The 25,944-nt window shown below is 42.0% G+C and overlaps 1 protein-coding gene across 2 annotated transcripts in view; it reads left to right on the top strand.

The window, feature by feature from the left end:
• ITPRID2 (ITPR interacting domain containing 2) overlaps positions 1-25,333 on the top strand; it is a 74,016-nt gene extending 48,683 nt beyond the window's left edge. For both annotated transcript variants that reach the window (XM_032216879.1, XM_032216888.1), the window contains 9 exons: positions 3,942-4,033; positions 7,643-8,842; positions 10,765-10,842; positions 12,298-12,425; positions 14,581-14,731; positions 16,410-16,475; positions 18,758-19,144; positions 22,720-22,843; positions 24,164-25,333. In XM_032216879.1, the coding sequence (XP_032072770.1) occupies positions 3,942-4,033; positions 7,643-8,842; positions 10,765-10,842; positions 12,298-12,425; positions 14,581-14,731; positions 16,410-16,475; positions 18,758-19,144; positions 22,720-22,830 (2,213 nt within the window). In that variant the 3' untranslated portion in view covers positions 22,831-22,843; positions 24,164-25,333. The remainder of the gene's footprint in view (positions 1-3,941; positions 4,034-7,642; positions 8,843-10,764; positions 10,843-12,297; positions 12,426-14,580; positions 14,732-16,409; positions 16,476-18,757; positions 19,145-22,719; positions 22,844-24,163) is intronic.
• Positions 25,334-25,944: the final 611 nt, after the last annotated feature.

Here is a 25,944-nt window from a genome sequence, read left to right as displayed (position 1 = left end):
TGAAGCGGTATATAAGTCTACTGCTATTGCTATTGCTATTGCTATTGCAAAACAATACATAAAAGTAAAATAGTAAACAACATTCATTCATCATTCGGGTGGGGACATATTATCTTTATCCCCAGGCCTGGCGGGCTAGCCAGGTCTTAAGGGCTGTGCGGAAGGTCTGGACAGTGGTGAGGGTACGAATCTCCACGGGGAGATCGTTCCAAAGGGTCGGAGTTACTACTGAAAAGGCTCTCCTCCGTGTGGTTGCCAGTCGACACTGACTGGCAGATGGAACTCGGAGGAGGCCTAATCTGTGCGATCTAATTGGTCGCAGGGAGGTTTTGTGCACCTACAGCATTTATCCATGCTGGCCACATGACCACGGAGACATCTTCAAACAGTGCTGGCTCTTCGGCTTTGAAACGGAGATGAGCACCTCCCCCTCGAGTTGGGAACAGCTAGCACATAAGTACAAGGGAAACCATTACCTTTATTCAGTGTTACCTAGGGATACAGGACAGTCTACCTCCAAATACTAGTTGCAGGGGAGCAATGGCTGGAATAGGGTAAGTCTACCTTCTGCTCCTTGTAAGGCAGATCTCAGGAAGAAACAAAAAGATTTGTATCGGTCCGATGTGGCAGAGCTGTTCTTTTTTTTATAGCTGTGGAAGATTGCAATCTGACACATTCAAAGAGAGCAGATTGGAGAAAGCTTTATTATTGATCAGAATGCAGTGAACATAGTGGGACATTTCAGTGAACTTTATAGGACGTTTTCTGGTCATAACATACGTATTCATTAGAATTACTGGGGTATGCTTTAGCACAGAGTGGAATGAGATTGGTTATTGATCCCTTCCCCCCAGGGGTGGGTTTCTCGCCCCGTTCCAACCGGTTCGGTTGGAATGGGGCCGGTGGCGTCCTCGTGCACGCGCGCAGTGCACGCATGCGTACTAGCATCTGTGCGATGCTCCAGCTGCTCCTGGAGGATTGCGCAGGTGCTGTATGCGTCTTACGCATGCGTGGAAGCGCAGAACTCATCAAAACTGGGTAAGGAGCACGGGTGGGCGGGTGGGCCCTTCACCGTTCCCGTAAGTTACTTACTTCTGGGTTCGCCGACCAACCAGTTCGCGGGGACCGCCACGAACCGGTTGAAACCCACCCCTGCTTCCCCCTATATTTGCTCAATTATTCCTATTATCGAAAAGACAAGCACATTTGCATAACATGTTCTATTTATATACATATTTCTGTTTGTAGGCAGGCATGCCCAGACAGATACAACTATTAATACAAACAAGCTTCATTTGTGGAACGCTGCTTATTCAACAGTGTACTAGTGGAAAAAGCGACGCACGTTTAATGAAATATCTCCCCAGCCCACCTCTTAAACCCTAAACATCTGCTGTTCTGGGTAAAATCGCCTCTTCAGCTCTCCCCTTTTTGCTGCCTTTAGTTAAATTCTGTTTGTGGGATGTTGCCAAAGGCAGAAAGAAAGGTTAGATTCAGCCCATTGTATCCTGAGCTCTTCAGACCTTAAAAGCCCAGTTAGGACCCTTTAAGGGCTTGTATTGTGTGAAGAATGGCTTCAGTTTCAGCAGCTCTTCAGTGTAAATGACCCCATGACCATTGTTTCTGCAGCATTACAGCTGTGACAATGCAGTACTCTATGATTGGACATTCTCCTTCTGAGCACCCTTTTTTGTTTATAATAGAATTCCAAGCATATTATCTTTGCAATATGAAAATCCATTGGAGGGAGGGAGGGAGGGAGGGAGGGAGGGAGGGAGGGAGGGAGAGAGAGAGAGAGAGAGAGAGAGAGAGAGAGAGAGAGAGAGAGAGAGAGAGAGAGAATGTCATGCAAACTGAGGATCAAAAGCAATGAAGACCCTTGCTGCGTTTTATTTATTTTGATTACAAGAGTGCCATCTGTGTTATATTTTAAAACCACACAAAATAAGGCCAACATTCTTCTAAAAGGAGAGAGGAAACATTTGGAAGTCTTCCCTCAAAACTAACTGTTGTTCATCTCTCAGCTATGTATTTGTGTAAATAATCAGATTATTTACATTTAGAAGCAACATATTAATATTGTCTGAAGATGTGTTTTCAATATGTAAACATTGACTTTAATTTGCCCTTTTCTAGTCTGGAAGATTATAGAGAACTTGGAATTCTCCTTCATTTGTTCTGATTTTCTAAAGCTGTTTTTGATCTTAAGGATGTAAAACACTTGATGTTTCTGGTAGTTTAGGATTGTCTACAATCCGCTTATTGCTCTATTCTTTATAAACTGTACAGTTTTTGCAAGTAATGTAGTCCAGGAATCCGAACAATGGATTGCATTTGGATCATCAAAAGTAGCTGTACATTTTAAATGTGTCTATACAAGTCCTTTGTTGAAAATCACCACTATGTGGCCTTTTTTTTAATACCCTGGACCTGTGGAAATGTTTTAAAATCTGGGCTAGTTTCCCAAACGTTTTCCCAAACGTTCTTGCAAGTTGAGGATGAAGCTGCAGCATGTAGCATGCTGAGCCATGCCTGGGTTGGCTTGAAGTAGATATAGGTTCTGTCCAGTTCTAAGCTGAGCCTGCTTCAGTCCTAGCTGAACAATTGCCTCTGTGTCTTTTCTTTGGTTAGGGCTCTGAGTTGTGTTACTTTCGTTTATCCTCAGAAAAGCATATGACTTAAACGTCTCTTTGAACAAAAATTCAAAGTAGAGTTCTACATTTTCTAAGTAAAAGAAAAATGAAAAGTTCAAAAATACTTAAAGCATTGAGATGCAGTATCTCATTCATTCATTCATTCCTTCCTTCCTTCATTCATTCCTTCATTCATTCATTCAGACACAGTATCTATATTTATATCACTATGCTGCACGTGGAGACAGTATCCTTTTAAACATACAGTATGCCACCGAAGCAAAAATTAAAAATAATTAAGAACACACGCAGTTGATATTCGATTATTTAGTACATTTATACGCCTCCCATCTCATATACATGACAGAATGGCTCTCAATTAAAACAGAATAAAAAGGAATAACACCCCCCCCCCCCCCAACTAGAATGAAAAATAACAAAGATGTAGGAGATGACCAGGTTGAGCCTTAGGGAGATGTCAAAGCATCATCAGTTTTGAGTCCCTTCCCACCTACAAGGGGTCCAGGCCCCCTTGAATTCCACTGACTCTTATCTACCGCAAATTTGCTTTGACTGTTAGTAGTTCAGATTCTTGTGGAGAGCTTTAGCATACAATAAACCTATAGTCATTTGAACCCCCTTGCTTCCTGATTTCTTGCACCTGACAAAAAAACAACATAAAAGCAGATAAGAATACTTATAAATAAATACTCAACTTAAGTCGTGAAAGAGAGACACTCATGGTATCAGGATCCTAGACTTCATGGCAAAACAGGGTTTTTAGTACCCTGCAAAAAGTCAGCAGGGTTGGAGCAAGTCAAATTTCTGGTGTGTGTGTGTGTGTGTGTGTGTGTGTGTGTGTGTGTGTGTGTGTGTGATGTTTCATTGATTAATATGTGAATTATGAGAACTGGGCCCAAAGTCCAGTCATAACCAGAGAATTTCAATAGCTCTTTTTAGGTTACATCCTATCACTCAGTAGTGTTCACTCCCAAAGTTTGTCTTGAGAATAAAATGAGGGGTGGCCCCAGCACTTTTGAATAAAGTTGTCATCATAAAATGTAAATAAAGAAATTAACCATCTAAAGGCCCAATTAAGGGCTTAAACAGAGCCAGAGGAACAATCAGGCTTTGTCTGAAAGCTGAGAATGAGAGCCAGCTTTTGGGTTGGTAGGTCAGGCCTCTCAGCTGAATGAACAAATGCACCTATCCTCTTGCCAGCTAAATGGAGAACTGTGTACATGCTGGAAAATCTGCTGAGCTTTTAACATTTGTCTCCCTTCCCGTTCCCCTCATCCCCACGGATAGATCAGCTCTTACGATCAGCAAGTCAGCATTCCGACAGCAGCGGCTTTGCAGAAGATTCTTCCACCGACTGCTTCTTGCTCAATCAACTGCAGGTAAATTTCTTGGGCTGCTCTATTTCTGCTTTCCCCATTCTTAACTGCCTGTCATGTGAGCAAGGAGACCTTCGTCATCCTTAGAGGAAATGTGGGAAAGCTCTTGTCTTCTAAGGTTGTGATTCAGTAGCAGGACGTTTCCTTTGTTGCCTGGATTGAACTGCAGCAGAACCTTCTAGCTACAAGACCTGATATTTCTTTTTTCCCACCATGATTGCAAGATGTAATCATCACGTTCCAGGTATAAAACCACCAGCAGCATAGAAATGCCGTGCTCACAACCGCATAGAGCACTGAATAGGGAAGAGTCGTTAAAAGTTTAACTTAATCAGCCAAATATTTCTAGAAACGCCAGCTTATTTACTTGACCCCAAAAGTATATGTCATGGCTTCATAAACTTCTTCGGGAAAAAGCACTGAGTGATATTGAAGGCTATGCTTCTGTTGAACGCCTGCCACCTAAATCAAGAGTCGACAACATGTTGCTCTATATCAATTTTCCTGTGTTTTATTTAGTGAAGTACCAAACAGAAGCATTATGACCTGCAGCTCTTGGTAGATGACTCACTTTATGACCCATTAAGTTTGGAGTTGGCTCCAGCAGAAACCCATTTTATATCAGTCAAACTGAAGCCAGCAGATACATCACTTCAGAGCCAGGTTGCCTAACATTTCAGCTTGCCTGGGCCGCATATAAAATGCATAAAAGTCAATATATATAAATAACAGAATTCATTTATTTCTTAAATATTTTTCATTATCTTGTGGGTCTGCTAACTGTCCAGTGCTGCATGTGGCCGGTGGGCTTCAGGTTGCACACACCTGCTTGAGAGCAGTGGTGCCATGAAGATGTATGGATCTGCTGCTCATCCTATACAAAAACCATCCTTTGAGCCCAAATATCTCTGCTAGGTAGCAGATACCCCCCGCCTCCACCCCGTTGCTCAGGATAAACCAAAGGGAACCAAGGGAGTGTCTGGGTAAATTGAAAGGAAGGGTGAAAATTATGATTAAGACCCACAGTTGCAATATTTTCTATATCCGCGTTTTTCTGCTTTAGAGAAGGAATTTGTTGGAGTGGTGGGGAAAGCTCAAAAGGAATTTTCGTGAGAGTCCATACTTTGCCCAAGGGTAGACTGGTAAAGACAAATTTTGTAAACAAGCTATGCGACCGAAAAACAGATTTACAAAAAGGATCTGAGTAATTTTTAAAAAGGAAATATGTAGTGTATTATGAATGTGTTTACTCGGGCAAAAGACCTATTAAATTCACTACTTGGGAAGGGTTTGATATGGCTGTCAAATCAGAAACAGTCAAAAATAGGAAGTGGGTTGTTGTTTTTTAAATTGTGAATTTTCTTCTCTTGCTTTTGGCTTGTTCCTTTGACTATCTATATTAAGAGGGAACTTTCATTCCATTGCAGTCATGTAAAATTGAACACAGAGAGGGAGAGGGAGGGAGAGAGAGAGACAGAGGGAGGGAGGGAGGGAGGGAGAAAGGAAGAGAGAGGGAAAGAGAGAGAGAGAGAGAGAGGGAGAGAGAGAGAACAATCTCTTTGGTTTATGTTTCTCTTTGACTCCCTCTCATTCCATAGTTGTATTTAGGGCTGCAGGGTCTCTGTGTCCTACTTCCTGACTGTTACTTCTTTGTCTTAATTCTGCTTGGTTTCCTGCTTCCCTGGGAGTGGATGGCATGAATAATGGCTCTGCTTGATGCCTAATAAAGGAGCCAGGAGGACAACAAAGAAAAAGTGTGGGCAAAAAAAACCCCAAACCCCAGCCTGCTGAACTTCGGGGACTCTGTGTACCCAGTTCTTCTTTGGAATGGGAGATTGTGTACATAACTCATGTGTGATGCCGAGGACACAACGGGAAAGGGTGGAGGGTCCTCTCTATTCAAAGACAAATCACTCCTGCCTGCCAGATTTTATTGGTAAAGGCAGACAGAAGAAAGGCTCCGAAGGAGGGGAACCTAAGTTAGCAGAAGGGCAAGAGGGCCGTCCTTCTGTTTCCAGCCTACTTGAGACTTTCAAGGTCAAAAACGGGTAAATAAATAATGAGTCTGGAAATAAGAGATAAGCAGGGTTGGGGGAATAAGTGCATTATATCGCAAGCTTCTTTAGAATTTCACAATCACCTTTAAATAATGTCAAGACTTCTCAAGTGAAAAGTAGATCTGTTTGTGTGTGTGTGTTTTTTTTACAAATCTTGATAAAAGTTTTCAAAGTTAGGGCAATGTTTTCCAGATTTTCATAGCTTATAAGCCACCAGTATCTTTTTAAAATCAAAACTTGGAATGCTTTTTCAGTTTCTTTTTTAAAAAAAAAATATTAGTGAAACTTAACAAAGAGAAATAAAAACGATATACAGGTACAGAGTTATGACCACAATTCAGCCTCCCCCATTTTTGTTGTTAAGTGAGATATTTGTTAAGTGAGTTTTGACCCATTTTACAACCTTTCCTGCCTCGGTTGTTAAGCGAAGCCCCACAATAAGTTAGTAACATGGTTGTTAAGTGAATTTGGCTTCCCCATTGACTTCCCTTGTCAGAAGTTGGCAAAAGCTGATCTCAGGATCCAAGGACACCACAACCGTCATAAATATGAGTCAGTTTCCAAACTTCTGGTGTTTGATCACATGATCATGGGGATGCTACAAAAGCCGTAATAAGTCACTTTTTTCAGGGCCATTGTAGCTTTGAACGGTCCCTAAGTGAACTGTTGTAAGTCGAGGATAACCTGTAACATGGGTACAATATAAAATAAAATAAAATACTACCTATAGGTTGTCCTCAACTTACGACCACAATTGAGCTCAAAATTTATATTGCTAAGTGAGAAATTTGTGAAGTGAGTTTTGCCCCATTTACGACTTTTCTTGCCATATTTGTTACTTGAATCCCCACAGTTGTTAAATTAGTATCCCGGTTGTTAAGTGAATCTGGCTTCCCCATTGTCTTTGCTTGTCAGAAATGTGGCAAAAGATAGTCACATGACACTGGGACACTGCAACCGTCATAAATGTGAGAGAGTTGTCAAGCATCTGAGCGCAAATCATTTGACCATGGGGATGCCACAACGGTCATAAGTCTAAAAAAATGGTCATAAGTCACTTTTTTCAGTGCCGTTGTAACTTCAAACGGCCTCTTAATGAGCTGTTGTAAATCAAGGACTATCTGCGTATATTTTATGTGCAGCCTACTGACCGCCTCACTGCAAATAAAATTGCAAAACAGTGATCCAGGGGAAAAAAACGGATCCTGTTGTGCTTGTCTGAAAAAAAATATATATCCCAAGACGGAGAAAAACGTGTGTGGAGCAACGAAAGCTTGGTCCATGAGGTTTAAAGAACTGCCTTCCCCGAGTCTCTGCGAAATTGTCAGAATCAGCCAAGTGTGTAAGCAGCTGCCTGGAAAAAGTAAAAAAAAAAGAATCCCAGTGAATGAGTGACCTTGAAATAGAATTGCCTTGTTTAACAATGTATGCTGTGGATGTTGTGGAATCACCTTTTTCATGGTGATGGGAAGAAACAAGTGTACTGTTTTGTATTATTGTATTATTACTCCTGATTTCCCTCACGCCGCCATTTCTCCATGTGTTCTCCCCTCAGGGTCACGACTCACTGCAGGCCATGGGAAGCAGTGCCGATAGCTGTGACAGTGAGAAAACAGTGACATCCTACAGCGAAGAACTCAAGACGCCAGTGGCTGAACCAGTGTGCTCTTTCAGTGAGCTGGATGAGGAGAATTTCCTCCTCTTGGAAATGGAGCAGCGGGAGAAAGAGGAAGTAGCTGAGGTGGATGTAAGAGGAGGCCAGGACACGTTAGAACGCCAAGACGGGCTTTCTTCAAATGGCAAAAAGGAAGAGCTTGACGGAGAAAGCTTAGAAAGGAGAAACGAAGTCGCTCCAGTCCGCGAAGCAGAACTGGAAACATTGGACGAAAGCAGTGAAGAGAGTGATGTGGAGAAGAGCAGTGAATGCGAGTTCCCGCCCTATAAAACTCACCACATTCTCAAATCAATGTCATCTCTAGACAGTAGCTGTTCCTCTCCTTCTTCTGTGGAGCGGGTGAATATTGCTTTACAGAGAGCCCAGAGAAAGGACAGCGGGTCTTCCAGTCCCAGAACAGATCGCCCCCTGCTCAAATCAAAGGACCTTCTTTTTAAGAAGAGGCATCCGGTCTCAGAACTGGGTTATCCCCTGAGACGCTCCCAGTCCCTCCCAACCACGCTTCTCAACCCAGTGCGAGTTGTCTCCTCGGTGAATCTCCAGCTAAACCCAGGCAAGCAAATGCAGTGTGGCCCTCCTTCTTTCACGTATCTCTACGACACAGAGGATGATCCCGGGAAAGAAAAGACCCCAGAAGAAACGTCCTCTGGAGACACTGACAAGAGCTCTTCTCCTTTATGTAAATCCACCCTCCACATTGCTCCGTCAGCCACGAGGAAGGAACCTTCCCAGCCTGTTGGAAACAAGGGGCAGGATGAGTTCCTTCGTAGCAGAATCCAGAGCTGCCCTTTGCACCTCCCGCCATGCATGTCTCAATCTTCATGCTCTCTGCATTCTCTCCACTCTGACCTTCCAGACCAGCACTTCCATGGCCAGACAAGGACATTTAGTACACACAGCATCCCAAGCACCCCTGGTTCTTCCTGTGGGGGATTGGTCTCCCCTTTTGGCTGCCCTCATATGTTGAGGCACATTGGACATCCCCACCGGTTTCCTTCCACAAACCCTCCCTCCACTGTTGAAATGCAACTGAGACGAGTCTTGCATGAAATCAGGAACTCCTTGCAAAACCTCTCCCAGGTAAGGGGAAGTGGAATTGGTTGCTAGAATCCAGCCTTTCTCTGTTCTAGAACCATCCATGTATCCTGGACTCCATCTTCCCCACCCACATGGAATGGATCATTGTGGATGATGGGGAAGGTTGCCCAATGTAAAAGAATGACTGGTTTCTGTAGCTTAGAAAGCAGAATAGGATAAAGCGTATTAATGACTTAGGGCTGACAGGACAAGGAGTAGGGGATTATTACATACTGCCATTATTTTCTTACTTAGATGCATAATCTTTGCGATCAAAGGGATGTTAAGCAGATATTTCATGATTGTGATGCTAAGATGAGAAGTTTTTGACTCAAGAACAACCATTAAACTAAGATTTGAGCATCCAGATCTAGATAAAATGCCTTTTTCCAATGGCTTATGCTGCCTCTTACATATACAAATTAAATTGTGTGTGTGTGTTTGTGTGTGTTATATACACGAATTTGATCTTTTTATTTTTTTTCTCCTTGGAGAAAAAGCATGCATCAAGTACATTAAAGAGGATGAAATGCAGCATGGGGCAATTTATGCCAAGGAAATCTCTAGACAGCATTCATAAAAGGGGCCCATGTGGAAATTCTGGGATTGTGGCCCATGTTTTGTCATGAAGACAACTAACCTGAACATTTTGAATATTGTATTTTACTTCTCAGACTAATCCATTATCATTGACTTTCAGTCAATGGATTTCACAATACAGCCTTCCTTTACCAGCCTGCTTCCACAAAAAATGTCAACATTTTTTTTCTCAATTTGTACTTTATATCTCTGTCACATAATTTCGCTTTTACATTGTAGGATGATCACCAAAGAGTTGTGTTTGGGAGGGAAGTGTTGGAAAGATTCAAACTTTTTGAACATAACTTTCAAATATAGAATCTCTCATTTAGCATACAAAAGAACTGAAGTGGCATAATTATTTTTCCTGTGGATTATCAAGCGAAAAGCGAATAGAGTTAACCAGCTGTATTGTGAAATCCATTGACTGAACGTGAAATTGCTTTTACAATGTAATGTTTTCCCTTGGCATCTTTAGTTCATAAAGCTCCAGGGTGTACCGGCCTAGCCATTTTTAAACAACTCTAGGGGAGTGTCTGTTTGTGCAACCTATTTCACAGATAAATAACTCCATGGGTGGTGTTCGTTTTGCTATTTAGAGAAGGGTGGAGAAGGGTTTCAATCTAGAACTATTCCTTTGCTTAGTTGAAGAATCCTTAGCTGTCTGTATAATTGCATCAGCTGGCATGAGGGACTGCTATTTGCCTATATTTTCAAGTGCTACCCTGTTTCCCTGAAAATAAGACCTCCCTGGATAATAAGCCCAATCAGGCTTTTGAGGGCATGTGCTAAAACAAGCCCTCCCTGAAAATATTGCAACACAGCAGCAGCCATGAGGTGACCACGCTCGCTGCCTCCTGCACCTCAAAAATAATAAGTCCTCCCCGAAAATAAGGCCAGGCCCTTATTTTTTGGGGGGAGTCAAAAGAAAATAAGACCCTGTATTATTTTCAGGAAAACACTTCGGCGAAGTTTCCTTGCACGTGTCAACACATTCTTCAGAAATCTAGGATTCTGCAATGGAGGCAGAGTCAATCTGAAGGGTAATCCCATATCTGCAGAGAGAGAAAGGGATGGAGGGAATGCGGCTCGTTTTGAGGGAGGGGCTGAGAGTGGAGGCTGAGGATCAAAAATCTGTTCCTCACTTCACACACACACACACACACACGTACGTCGAATTCACCAAGCAAGTTGGGTTCTAGAAAAGTGGAAGGTGCAAGACCCATCGCACCTTTTGTAAGTCCATGACTCATTCTCACATTGCCTGCTGTGTCGCGGCTTGACTCTTATTGCCTCTGGGGGTTAAAATGATCTGACAGGTGTATGTTTGTGTTTCTTTTCCCTAGAACACTACGATGAGAACTCATGACTTCACTGGAGCCTCTTACAGCACTCAGAAATCATCCATTCTACCTCTCTATGAAGTAAATGGCACTTTTCTTCCTTTCATCCATAAAAGCCGCCATTTCCAGGGTGTCCATGTTACCTGTATGTATATAGCAGTGATGGCGAATTTTTTCGGCAAAGAGTGCTCAAACTGGAATGTGTGCATGCCCACGCCCGGCGCCAACAACCCAAACGCCAGCTGGTCAGTGTGCATGCACGTGCCAGCCACTTGGTCTTTGGGTTTCCAGTGCACACAGGCCCACCGGCCAACTGGTCTTTGTATGTGCTGGAAACCCGAAGACCAGGTGGCCAGCACGCACACATGCACCATCCAGCTGGTCTTCGGGTTTCCGCCGTGCGTGAAGACCAGCTGGCCGTTGTGCATGCATACACCGGAAACCAGAAGAGCAGCTGGCAATGGCACACATGCCCACAAAGAGGGCTCTGTGTGCCACCTCTGGCATGTGTGCCATAGGTTCGCCATCGGGGGTATATAGTAGAAATGTATGTCAACGAAGCCTTTTTGTGATGAATTTTAGTTGGCTGTTGTCTTCCTTCTCAAAAAGGAAACAAAAATGAATTGATAACATGTATTGATTGTACTTTTACATAAGAATAGTCCCTGGTTAAGGACTACTTATTCAGTGACCATTTGAAGTTGCAGTAGTGCTGAACAAGTGGTACATACGACTAGTCCTTGAAGTTCCAGCCTTCATAGCATCCCTACAGTCACACGATCTTGATTTGGGCACTTGGCCATTGGCTCACACTTAGGTCAGATGCAGTGTCCCGTGGTCATGTGATTGCCCTTTGTGTCCTTCCCTGCCAGCTTCCCACAAGCTGAGTCAATGGGGAAGCTGGTAGGAAAGGTAACAAGTCTCTCTGGTAAGTTACTCCTGCCACTTCCTATCCCAAAGAGCCCTCTTTAGAGATCTCATACACCATAGCACATATGCCTCCTTGCCCACATTTCATATTGTATGCCTGCCCGCTTGCCTGCCTAGCCATGCTTGCACGATGCCACAGCACCCCCTGCTCAACCACACGCCATTACACTTCCCACCCATTCGCCTGCTTGCAAGCCATCCTGGACTTGCGATTTCCTGCTGGCTTCCCCAGCAATAAGTCGTAACTTGCTGTCCCGTGAGGTCCTTACCTAAGGATGGCAGTGGAGACTGCTAAGGTTTCCATGGCTAAGTGATGCGGTCACATGACATCACACTTCCCAATTCCAATGCTTAGTGGCCGATATTCTGATCCTAGACTGTTTTCATCTTCCTCTTTCTGAGGTTTTTTTTTTTGTGTGGAATGAAGAATCCTTTAGCAGGTGCTAGATGGGAAGAATGTCAGTCTACAATGCAGGATTTTCAGCTTTTCTGACACACACACAGACACAGACGCATCCTTATTACACACACATCCAGGAGAATATATTGCCAGGATATTGTCTTTCAAACTGGAGCTCAAATGCGTGTTTGTGTCTGTTTCTCTAGAATACATTCCAGGATCTTCAAGTGGTGAGAAGGAACCTAAACATCTTTAGAACTCAAATGATGGATTTAGAATTGGCCATGTTGCGCCAGCAGACTGCTGTTTATCAACACATGACCGAAGAAGAGAGGTAAATGTGGCAATAAAGAATTCTTCCCATTCTCTTTTACTAAAATCCTCCCATACATTACTTTTCTCTGAGCACTTTCTAATCCCTTCTAGGTAATGCAATCTTAAATTAACCTTAAACATGGTTCTCCTTCTTGTCCACCTAAACAAAATTAAAATCCCACTGCTCGTCCTCTGTTCGTACAGTCTTCTGCTTCTGTTGCTAAAACAATTTATTGTGATCACCACTGATGTTAAATTGCTGCACCTATTCTCACACTGCATTTTCTTTCCTGCCATCTTTCTCCTGCTCACTCTGCTCCAAATACTTCTGACTGGATCAATTTTTTTGTCCTTTGCTATGATCTCCTCTCTCGGTAAGTTTCTTTCTCTTTGGTTATTCATTCATCAGTTCAAGTTCCTAGTCCTTTGGATTTGGGATGTTTCCAACAAGGAAGATCCCAATCTTGTGGGAAATTTCTTTTTATCCATACTATGTTGGATAGCAAGTATAGTATTGGTACAACTGTATTTTTTAATATACTTATAGTCAATCTTGACTGGAAAAATGATGCAGATTTCATTATCACTTAATGCCACATATATTCCTGGCTGTAAACTAAGACAGTTTTTTTTATAATTAAAAAAAATCTCGTAAAAAAAAAAAGGCAATGGCCAATCACTGAAGTACATTTAGCGGGAAAACTGAGTGATCCCAAGGCTATCTACTTTTGGGGGCTAGTTATTAATTTAATCTGAATCCCTCCTTTTTATTCACAAAATGTTCTAGGAGGAAAGCATTGTGTTACAATCAGTTCCGGTAGATTGTTTGACCTACTGTGATAAATACCATGGCTGTGGCTGTGGCAAGAAAAAGTCCTTTTAGGTAGCCCCTGAATTCTGTTTTACAAAACCTGAATCCCTCTCTGACATAATAACAATAACATAATAAACATAAATAACATAATAAAGAGCCGAGGTGGCGCAGTGGTTAGGGTGCAGTACTGCAGGCCACTTCAGCTGACTGTTATCTGCAGTTCAGCGGTTCTAATCTCACCAGCTCAAGGTTGACTCAGCCTTCCATCCTTCCGAGGTGGGTGAAATGAGGACCCAGACTGTGGGGGCGATATGCTGACTCTGTAAACCGCTTAGAGAGGGCTGAAAGCCCTATGAAGCGGTATATAAGTCTAACTGCTATTGCTATTGCTAACTGAAAATTGGTGACATACCTTCTGTACAGACGCAGTCTAAGCTCTAAATGTAAGACTTAATAAGCAAAAAAACAAAAAACAAACCCTTCTAAAAAACAATCCATGAAATAAAAAGAATCTTGGATATATCTCTATGTCCTTGATGGGGCCTCATCCACTTTGCACCATCGTTTCCTCTTCTCAGCATTTCATCCCTTTTTTCAGTGCAGTCACCTGGGGTGGAGAGAAATGCTGGTGATATTCTGGAACATACTCCTATTTTAAGATTTTTGGAGGCATTACATGGTCATGATTATCAATGCACCTTTACCTTGGACAGAGCGTTATGAAAATAATTCTGGATCGCTCTGTTCTGTAGAAAATGATATCTTTGTATATACTGTAGGCAAATACAGTACTGAACATTAAATATTTAGCTTGTTTAAATGAATTTAAAAGCTCAAGTCTGTTATAATTAGGTAGGTTGGACCCATCTTACTCCTGCTCTTTTCACTTCATTTGAACGTCTACAATCTACACGTCCCTTGGGTTAAGGTTCCTCAACTGTTTTAGATGATTATCAATATTTCTAGTTGTTATGGTCCATACAAAGAGGGACGTGGTGGCTCAGTGGCTAAGATGCTGAGCTTGTCAATCAGAAAAGTCAGCAGTTAGGTGATTTGAAGCCCAACAACGTGTAACGGAGTGAGCTCCCGTTACTTGTCCCAACTTCTGCCAACCTAGCAGTTCGAAAGCATGTAAAAATACAAGTAGAAAAATAGGAACCACCTTTGGTGGGAAGGTAACAGCGTTCTGTGCGCCTTCAGTGTTTAGCCATGCCAGCCACGTGATCACGGAGATGTCTTCAGGCAGCGCTGGCTCTTCGGCTTTGAAACGGAGATGAGCACTGCTCATCTCCGTTTCACCGCTTTACCTTTATACAATGAGAAAACTCTTTTTGATCCATGGAACTTACTTTTGATTTAGGTATGAAGCTGACCAGCTCCAGACTCTGAGGAAATCAGTTCGAATGGAACTTCAGGAGTTAGAAATGCAATTGGAGGAACGGCTGCTTGCTCTTGAAGAGCAGCTTAGGAGCATACATGAGTCATCACCTTACAGACCACAAACCTTCATGGTGGGTATTGCGTTTGGTCATTTCTCAAGCATCTTGTGTCTATCAAAAATGTAAAGTTGCTCAGTACAAAGCAAGGACGTGATATTAGCCTGATTGTTTCTACCCAAAGAGGTACAAATTTCCTGCTGTCTGATGGGAAGAGGCCCTGTCTCGATTTGATATAGTTAAAGATGCAATTTCTATTCAACTAAAGAATAATTTCAGGGTAACTTCTGCTAACTAAGAAAAGTAAAGCTGCCGCATAGGTGGGAAGTAAGGTTTATGCTCCTGCCGCCCAATTTTTATTACGCCTTCAGTCTTTGCAGCTGATGAAGTGAGCAATTTGTTTTGGGATACGGTGAGTTTGCAGGTGGATCTAGGTTTCACAGCTTAATATAATTTAATATTGGGAACATTGGCTGGAGGCATAACATGAAGTCATATTAGGAACGTTGGGCAGCCCACATAGATGAGAAAGACATGCAGATACAGCTATAAATCTTGAGGGATTTGGAAGATTGGCAGGCTAGCTCATTCTAAGGTTGTTTTTCTCTCAGTGTAGGCTGAAGAATCTGGTAAAATACTGGCCCAGTTCCTGCAGATACTATGTGGCTTTCTTGTTAAAATAATGAAATCCTGAAGTAGACATAATGCCAAAGATGGCTTCCAGGCCTGACACTAAATTTGATAAGATCATTAACAGTTCGATTTCATTACCAATTATGCGTTACTGTATTGGAGCTGCTTCGTATTTTGTTACTCAATAACTACGTTGTGGACTAGTCTAGTTCTATTAAGTTCTCTGGATCCTTAATATGGAAAAAAACAGAGTAAAGAAAGTTTTATATAGGGAACCAGAAGAAACTAAATTGTAGAAAATACGATTCATAGATGGACGACTTAAACTGTTATAGAGTAAATCTGTGGAGTGCACATTTATCAAATGCTGCCTTTAATACATTTTTTTTCTCCCCCTGGAAGGGGAACAGTCAAATATGAGAGAGATGAAAGAACCTGGGGGGAATTGGGGCTAATGGTGATTGGGGATGCGTGGGTGACAATTTAATTGCTTATGATGCTTTAAATCAGTGTTTCTCAACCTTGGCTAGCTTGAAGTCCACAGGATTTCAAGTTGGCCAAGGTTGAGAAACAATGCTTTAAATAGTTTCCTTTCTTACTATCTTTATATAAATACCTTTTTACTTCTCAAATAGGCTTCACTTTTTTTCATAACAGGTAGTCCTTAACTAACAGCTGTTTGTTTAATGACTGTTCAAACTTGCAGCACTGAAAAAGTGACTTATCACCACTTTTTCACACTTAAAACTGTTGCAGCCTCCCCATGGTCACATGATCAAAATTTGGCCGCTTGGAAACTGGCATGTATTTATGACGGTTGCATTGTCCTGGGGTCATGTGATCACCCATGCTACCTTCTGCAAGTCCATGGGGAAGGCAGATTTAACAACCGTGTTACTAACTTAGCAATTGCAGTGTTTCACTTAACAACCGTGGCAAGAAAGGTCATAAAATGCAGTCATTTATTTAACAACTGTCTTGCTTAGTAATGGGAATTTTGAATTCAGTTGTGATTGGAAGGCGAGGATTACTCGTATATGCTTTTTCAATCCCTCTTATCTCAAAATGCATGGGCAATTAAACAATGTTTAATCCTCCTCTCCTTTCTCTTCCCTTCCAGGGAATGTATGGAAGCAGAAGCATTGATAATTTGTCATGTTCTTCTCCGTTGAATGTGATGGAGCCAGTAAGTAATCTGAATGTGCAGAATTACTAATCAGAGTTGACCGGGGAGGGGGGGGGAGGTTTAAAAAAAATGCCTGTCTTTCATTGCTATAAGTAGGATTATGCATAATAGCAATAGCAATAGCAGTTAGACTTATATACCGCTTCATAGGGCTTTCAGCCCTCTCTAAGCGGTTTACAGAGTCAGCATATTGCCCCCACAATCTGGGTCCTCATTTTACCCACCTCGGAAGGATGGAAGGCTGAGTCAACCTTGAGCCGGTGAGATTTGAATCGCCGAACTGCAGTTAGCAGTCAGCTGAAGTGGCCTGCACTACTACACTCTACCCACTGCGCCACCTCGGCTCTTATTTGCGCCACCTTGGCTCTTATATGTCATGGGCAGCTCAGAATATGGAAGCAAGCTTTTCTATTTGATTTCAGTTTTAATCTAAATAAAATAAATAAATGAAGATAAGTACTGATGGAAGTGGGCATCTGATGATTTAGAGCAGGCCTGTCAAACTGGCGGCCCACAAGCTGGATACGGCCCATGCAGGCTATGCCCACCCCGGCTCCACAAAGGCAAAAACCCCCATCCCGATAGGTCACAATAAGGCTCGCAATGCGATCGAGTTTGACACCCCTGATTTAGAGGCTGATATCCAGTATCACCGAGTAGGACACGGTGGCTCAGTAGTTAAGACGCTGAGCTTGTTCATCAGATTGGAGGTTCAGCGGTTCGAATGCCTAGTGCCATGTAACAGAGTGAGCTCTCGTTACTTGTCCCAGTTTCTGCCAACCTAGCAGTTCGAAAGCATGTAAAATGCAAGTAGAAAAATAGGAACCATCTTTGGTGGGAAGGTAACAGTATTCATTGCGCCCTCGGGGTTTAGTCATGCCGGCCACATGACCATGGAGACCTCTTTGGACAGCACTGGCTCTTCAACTTTGAAACGGAGATGAGCATCGCCCCCTAGAGTTGGGAAGAACTAGCACATATGTGCGAGGGAAACTTTTACCTTAACCTTTATCCAGTATAGGATTTCCATTGGAGGAATAGGGACATGCGATTTTTGCTTGTTGGGTTTAATCTCTTTTCCATCCCCCAACAAACACATGCTTACTCGAGCTGTTCCTAAAAGTTGGGAAATCTTCCATAACAAAATAGGATGTTCATTATTGTTTAAATTAAATTTATAGAAAATCAGAAAGCATTTTAGAAACACTCTAAAAATATTTGTAAAAAAAGGTAACATGAAGATAAAAGATAAGATAAAAATATATTTTAAAAAAACCATCAAAAGTGAAATACACAGTTAATGGTTGACAATTGTAAATATAAAAAGATGCTTCGGGGTTCTTGTATGACCCTATTCTTAAGGCCAAGTCCTTGTTGTTGCAAAGTACTGTATTTTTTGGAGTATAAGATGCACCTTAGTTTTGGGAGAGAAACTAACAAACAATAGCAAACAATCAGGTCAGCTTCAGCACATTATTTCAGCCTGATTTAGCACAAGCAGCTGATTGGCGGGTGGATTGGCCTCCTATAATACCCCCAATCACCAATTCAGGCTGCAGGGATTGCCACAGACCATCACCACCTCCGTGCCTCACATTTTTGGCCTCTGCACATCGTGGCAGTGGTGATGTGCTCTGGCGATCCCTGCAGCCTTGAATGGGTCTAAAACGGAACGTTTGGAGGCTGAAAACGCGAGGCACGGAGGCAGCGATGGTCTGTGGCAATCCCTGCAGCATGGAACAGGTCTAAAACATGATGCGCAGAAGCCAAAAATGGCCAAAGGGTGGGGGCCGGCAGGTGGGCAGGGCTACATTCAGTTACAAGACGCAGCCAAATTTTCACCCTCTTTTAGAGAGGGAGGGAGGAGTGCATCTTATACTCCAAAAAATACAGTAGTTTCTGAAAATTTTTAGAAGGCAGGTCTTTCCTAGGTGCCTAGCTAACCAGAAGCCAACCTCCCCTCTGGGGGCAATATTTTCATAGAAATGTCTCAGAAAAGGCTCTCTTCCTAGACTCTACCGATCAAAATTCTGTAGCCAATGGGGTATAAAGCACCCTTTGTGCCAGAGTAGGCGGGAGAGATCAGTGTAAATTTAGAAGAGACATTTCCTCGGGTAACCTGGACCCTTGCCAGTTATTAGATTTATTAGTGTTGTTACTCTTCTTGAAAGCTTTAGAGGATGCAGGGTTGTTACGGGTAATTTATGACCCCAAAACAAGATACTATGTTTATGCTTTTGCTATGACGGCTGTCTGATTCTTTCCACTCCCTGAATCCCCAGGTTTCTGAACTCATTCGAGAGCAGTCGTCTCTGAAATCAGAATTGGGGTTAGGCGAACCCGGCATGCACACACCTCCTCCCGAAGGCTCGGAATCTATATTTGAACACTGCACACATTCTGATTCCTCTTCGGTGTGTTCTAGTCAAGCCAGTCGAAAAGCCCATGGATGGTCATCTGAAAAGTGCAGACCACCCACTCAAAAAGTCTACCGGGCAAGTGTAGCCTTGATGCCCGCTCCCCCGGCAAGAGCAGGAATCGGGCAGGAGGAGCCCTGGACATCCAAGTCCACTGCGGAGCATAAACTTGAAAAGTTACCCTCTGGGCCTACGAGTGAGGAAGTGTCCAAGAGTGTGGAGAACGAGGAACTGCAGCAAGTCATTCGAGAGGTGAGGACAGAGATTTGCTACAGGGAGGAATGTGTTGCTTGCTTTTAGGTATGCTTATGCCATCTCTCTCCCTTTAAGTCAGAGGTTTTGCCTGAGCTGAAAATTAGTAGCAGTAGCACTTAGACTTATATACCGCTTCACACTGCTTTACAGCCCTCTCTAAGCAGTTTAGAGAGTCAGCCTATTGCCCCCAACAATATGGGCCCTCATTTTACCCACTTTGGAACGATGGAAGAATTAGTCAACTTTGAGTTGGTGAGGATCGAACTGCTGGCAGTCAGCAGAATTAGACTGTAATATTGCATCCTAATGACTGCACCATAACGGTAGCTAAAACTGGGCAAGAAGGAATTAAACAGAACAAATGAATTTTGTGGAAGGAGTCAGAACATCTTGGAAAGAAGGATATTGACCAGCCAATCAATTACAACTGGCTAATTGCTTATTTTTAAAATGTAACAGTTAACTAAGCTATTGTTCATCCATTAAGAGATACTAAGTGGATACAAGTCCCCCCTCCCCCCCCCCCCGCTTTAGTAGCAGCCCAGAGTTTCTGTGGGGAAAACTGCAGAAAAAAATGAAAGCTGAATTTAACAACTAAAGGAATGAAAGAGGTCCTCTAGTGGAAACTTTTATGAATCAAGAGTTGCAAGGATATAATCCTAATAAGTGAATAAATAGATATGACTGAAAATACTATATTTTCTATTTTACAACCTAATTGCATTATATTTGTACTTAGCACCTTACTAATTGAATTGAATTGAATTTATTATATTTCTATGCCGCCCTTTTCCCCGAAGGGGACTCAGGGGCGGCTCACAACGCAAGTCAAGGGGGGGGGGGTACAAATAAGGAAAAAAAAGAACACGAACGAAACAATACCACAATTTAAAACACACAACAACCATACCATTCGAGGGGGGACAAAAGCTCATTAGCCCCAGGCCTGTCGGAACAGCCAGGTTTTAAGGGCTTTGCGGAAGGCCTGGAGGGTGGTGAGGGTTCGAATCTCCACAGGGAGTTCATTCCAAAGGGCCAGGGCAGCCACAGAGAAGGCCCTCCTCCGAGGTGCACCCACAATCGCTCGCGCAGCTGCATTCTGGACAAGCTGAAGTCTCCGAATGCTCTTCAAGGGCTGCCCCATGTAGAGCACGTTGCAGTAGTCCAGTCTTGAGGTCACAAGGGCACAAGTGACTGTTGTGAGGGCCTCCCGGTTCAGGTAGGGACGCAACTGGTGCACCAGGCGAACCTGGGCAAATGCCCCCCTGGTCACAGCTGACAGGTGGTGTTCAAAAGTCAGCTGTGGGTCCAGGAGGACTCCCAAATTGCGAACCCTGTCTGAGGGGCGTACTGTTTGACCCCCCAGCCTGAGAGATGGAAAACTTGGCCAATTAGTGGGAGGGAAACACACCAGCCACTCGGTCTTATCCGGATTGAGTGCAAGCTTGTTAACTAAGCAGAGAAAGAATATTTGTTAGCCATTAAATCAACCCAGTATGGAGCTACCTAATTTTATTGTTTGGAGGGAATCTTAAATAGAAAACTATCTTTAGATAGATTTTTTACTCCAAAAACATATTAAAATAAATTTGATAAAAATTAATAAATCTGATTTAAATTTTTTTTAAAAAAAATCGGTTTTTTAATATATATTTTTAAAAATAACCATCAATTTTTTTTATATAAATTTTTTTATTAGTTTTATTACAAACAAAAACACACACATACAAAAAAACCCATCATCTGTCATTACATCTTGTAGAAAGCGTATCCATTGGTCACAAGTACATTTCGTGCGTTCTGTCCACAATCATGTATATTCCATTCAGTCTAGATTGTACATGTTAAAAATTTATATATTTTACTATCACCATACCACAATTTTCATTTAGTTAAGATTTCAAAAACACAGCCACCTGCTGGCATCCCCCCCCCCCCCCAATCGATTTTTATCCACCCTGCCTCTTACACATTTCTATACAGAAGTCCCATTGAGCTCTCTTGGTAGCTCTCCAGGCAAGTGGGTGGAAGGGTGCAGCTCCCGTCTCGCAAATTCCAGAGTTGGTCAGTTTGCTGAATGTCATATGTGTTGCAGGAAGAGGGGGTGTTGGGCCGCCATGTGTGTCACTGTATACTTGAGTGTCTCATAAAATACCCAGAGCTTTAGCCAGGCTTTGTTTGCTTTCAAAACAGAACGGCTCTCTTGCAAGAAGGCTTATTTAATATGCATTCTTGATATTTCCCCACAATGTTAAGCTTACGGGCATACTGGCGATTTGTCCCCTTCTGTTTGTTTGAATTATTTCGTTTGCAGTGGGGGGCAAGGCGAAGGCCATACAAAAAAACAACAACTGTTTCAGAGCATTTTTGAGTGGCCTGTAATGCGTTTGAGCTTTTGACCTCTCTACTCGAATGAAAAAAAGCCTTCTGACCCTTCAGAATAAATGAGCACATTCCTCCTACGGGGGAAAAAAAAAACATTACAAAATAAAGAAGTCAAGATGCGTTGTGTCTGTAAGTTTGAAAAACTTACACTCCGACCTTTTATTTATTGAATGGAACAAACCACAACAAAAAAGGAGAAAAGTGTTTTATAAGTGGATTGATACTGTGAAAGGAAAGGCCGTGGTTTTTAGTAGTTTCTGTGAAGTCGCCCCTCCCCCCCCCCCCCCCCGATTCTGGTGCACTATTGCAAATGATAATGGAGAGTTCATTAGAGAAAAATAATGGTGAAGCATCTCCATTTCCTATAAGCTTTTTCCAGAAGCAGAAAGGGTTTATTTCATTCAAACAGATTGTTATGCAGAGTATTGGTTTTCAGAAAATATGGGAATATGAACTCTTCTTCTCTGCCTTCCCCACTCTCTTTTAATGTCCTTTTAATATATTCAGCCATAGTTTGGATAAACCACACAGTGATTTATTCTCTTAAATAAACCTAGTTGGTGTTGTAATTGGATTACCCTGTAGATATTGGCGTGTAATATTTTTGTAGCAAAACCAGCATTGAACATTTTGGGGATGCAGGGCCCTGTCACGTGAGGGGGAGGGCACGGGGTTCTTTGTTTTTTTTAATTGTGACATGATTATTTTAGGGCTTATAAGTTACCCTGAACCGCAGAGGGCTAGGAAACTATTGTTAGTTTTCAGTAGCCTTAGTCCAAGGAGCTCAGAGGGCTGAAGGGAAAAAAAAGGATTTTTAAAGACTGCACATTGCTTATCGCCAGCGGAAAGGTGTTTACTGATTTGGCCCAAGAAATGATGTATTTGGTCCTACATGGAAAACCCAGCCATTTTGTTCACTGCGGAACTGCTCTGTTTTTTGGGGGGAGTGAGCCTAAGAGTCATAGTGTTAACCCTCCAAATTTTGAAACTACTGAGACAGGTGAAGGCTGAATGAGCAGGAGTGAAAAGATTCCCCACCTCCTCCTCCACTTCACTCCAAAGTAGGAAATAAAAATTGAGGGGGAAAAGGGATTTCCCATTCAGAACCAGTGAGGCTGGGTGAGCTATAGGCTTGTATAAAATAAAATATCTGGTAGAGGCCATAACCTCTGGTTTTATTTTTTTAGATCAAGGAGTCCATTGTTGGTGAAATCAGACGGGAAATTGTAAGTGGGCTGTTAGCAGCTGTTTCTGCCCCAGGCCTATCAGCTAATTCTAAACAAGAGTCCCAGCCATGAATCGGTACTACAGGTAAGATCTTCAGCTGGTTGCCCGTCAGTTGGCCTGTTCAATAAAACGGTGAAGGTTTATACATAACCCATAGGAGATTCCTAACATTTCATCTGTTTATGCAGTAGAGTCCTGTCTTTGTGAATGCTGCCAAGTCAGCATTGCTTTTAAATGCTTTTCAATTTTAAGTCCCCTTTGAGTGGGGAAGAACGGTATTAAAACTAATGTCAGATTGAGATGACCAGAAATTCGATTTACCCTGATAAAACAACCCTTAAAGACACAATAGCAACAGCATTTTCCTTTGTGATGCAGTTCCTCCTGTGTATTTCTGCATACTTACATAGCTGGGAATATTATAGAACAGAGACATAGTCTATCATAAAACATGTTGTCTCTTATCTTTCCTTTGTTTCTCACTAAGAACTGTAGTTAATAGAATGGGTTTTTTTTAAATACCTCCACCGAACATGTCTTAGCTGCTCTTTGCAGAGAAAAGCAATTTTCTCTACCTATCGAGAGAAACATACCCGTCATTACTTATCTTGACTCTGGAGAAATCCATTTTTAATTTTTTAGACATATCAGAATCTCCCAGAACAAAAGTAGCAAACCGCACGTAAGGAGAGTAGTAGAAACCTCACATTTAAAATTAAACCACAAAGTGTCCTGTTCTCTGATTAGGTTTCCGAAGCCACCTGTCTGCAACTACTCTTGAATCCAAGTATGGATTAAAAAGCATGATTTTTAGAATATTAATGCATATCCCACTAGTACTTTTAAGTACCATATTTTTCGGAGTATGAGATGCACCGGGAGTATAAGACGCACCAAGGTATTGAAGAGGCAAATAAAAAAAAAGTTTTTGCACTCTGCAAACCTCCCAAAAATGTTTCCCCCCCCCCCCCAAAAAAAAGACATGAATAGTCTTTTGGGGCTTGCAGAGTGCTTGGGGGGGGGAGGGGGAGAAATAAGCAAAAAAAAAAGGCCCATTTTTCATTAAAAAGAAGGACATAGATAGCCTTTAGGAAGCTTAGCGTGCTCCTGGGGGCTGGGGGGTAGTGGTTAAAATTGGGCAAAAAATGGGCCATTTTTTGCTCATTTTTGCCCTCCCCAGCCCCCAGCAGCTCTCTGAAAGCCTCCTACAAGCTATGCATGGCCATTTTGGTGAAGGGGGCGGGGTTTCAGGAGGCAAAAAAAATGCCGTATTCAGAGTATAAGATGCACCCAGATTTTCAGCCTCTTTTTTGAGGGAAAAAGTTCCGTCTTATACTCCGAAAAATACAGTAACTAAGCATGTGTCTTCCTGACTTCAATAACGCGTATGTTTCTTTTCTCAAGGGTTTAGCATGTGATCCAGAGGACCTTATGGATGTCTACTTTTGGGACATGTGGACGGATGCATCTGCCTGCTCTCCTGATGCCAGAGGAGGCTGCTAGTTGTATGCAGCAATGACTTGAGCTCTGCATGTCTTCCCATTTCAGGTCTATGTGCTAAGATCAAGGCACTTTTCACCTTACTGATGTGCGTGAATGATCAAGAGAATTGTGATTATCTTGCAGGCCTTAATATTTATTTGTGTGTTCCTCTTAAGACTTGAAGATTTCTGGACCTTCCCTGGTTATAAATAGCCTAGGATTGTTATAGATTCAAACAACAACAACAACAACAACAACAACAACAAAAATCCCCACTGACCTCTGTGAGGTATTTAACTGTGCAATAATTGTTTCACTTTGAAAGCTTGGAGTAATCGTTTCCACTGCTGTGGAACTCAAGTGCCACTTAAAAAAAAGAGAAGACGTTGTACAAAGGAATGCTTGGGAGAAGCTGTCATTTGTGGAGAGTTTAGAAAATTACACAAATTTACTTAAAACTACTACAGATGCGTACACTGAAAGCCTGATCTTTGTAAAGTAGATAACTTTTTTTTTTAAAAAAAAGATTTATATATTTTTCTGCTTTCTTTATCCTTCCCTTTTTTCTTGGGATATTGTTTTTTGTTTTTGTTTTACTTAATGTATGAACTACTCTGCAATTATATTGAGAAGTGATTTTTAGCCATTTCCTCTGCCTATTAAAGCAAGTCTGGAAAAAAAAAACACTAGTTTAAAAGGCAAAGCAAGTGGCATATAACAACATGGGCTTAGCATTAGTCTGCTGTTATGGGGAAATTTTTCATTCTTTTTTTCTACAGCCTAAAGAAAATGACATTCACCACAGCCAATAAAAATGGAAGCAGGTGTTATTCCTAATATATAGTTTAATACAGTAATGCTCAAAAGTTGGAATATAGCCATGTCTTAAATGCTAATCAACTACCTTACATGTTTTTTAAAAAAATGTTTTCAGCTAACAAAATTAAGATTCTGTTAAATAATCAGTGACTCATAAAAATGTAACAATATTGGGAGAAGTATGTCAGAAAACTGCGTTGGGCATATATACCCAAGGGCTAAATCCTTTTTAAAAAGGCTATCGTGTCAATAAAAATATTTATTTTGCCTAAAGATGTAATGATGTATCTTCTTACATTTCGATACTGGAGATCAAAATATGTAAAAGAATTTGGGGGTCCTAATTTCACCCATAACTTTGATGCCATTTCTGCTACTACCCTCTGCCCAATGCCATGTTGACTCAGCCTACCATCCTTCCAAAATTGTTAAAATGAGGACCCAGATTGTTGGGCAATTATGCTGATGATGTAGACCGCTTAGAGGTGCTGTAAAGCACTAAGGAGCGGTATATAAGTCTAAGTACTATTGCTGTTGCTACTCAAGTTTTCCTCATTGAAGTAACTTTAAACAGTGCCACCTACAAATTTATTTGACCTTCCATAGACTCCCTGTCACCATGAGTGTGACTGCATGGCTACTTAATAAAACCCAAGACAAAGGGATGACTTGCCTTGGATAGAGTTGCCCAATCTCATGACTCAGGTAATTATGATTGAATTACACATACCTCAGTAAGGAGAACTTGCTATCGTCCAGAATTTACTGAACCCACCGAATCCTTACAGCTCCACTTAGAATGGCCAATGATCAAGAACTGCAATTCCACAAACTCTGGAGAAGTTGGATGTTCTCCATCCTCACATTTATTTAATTTTTTAGAA

This window comes from Thamnophis elegans, chromosome 1, assembly GCF_009769535.1.
Source record: "Thamnophis elegans isolate rThaEle1 chromosome 1, rThaEle1.pri, whole genome shotgun sequence".
Lineage (NCBI taxonomy): Eukaryota > Metazoa > Chordata > Lepidosauria > Squamata > Colubridae > Thamnophis > Thamnophis elegans.
Note: the sequence above shows the minus strand (reverse complement) of the source record. Positions and strands in the feature narration are given on the sequence as shown.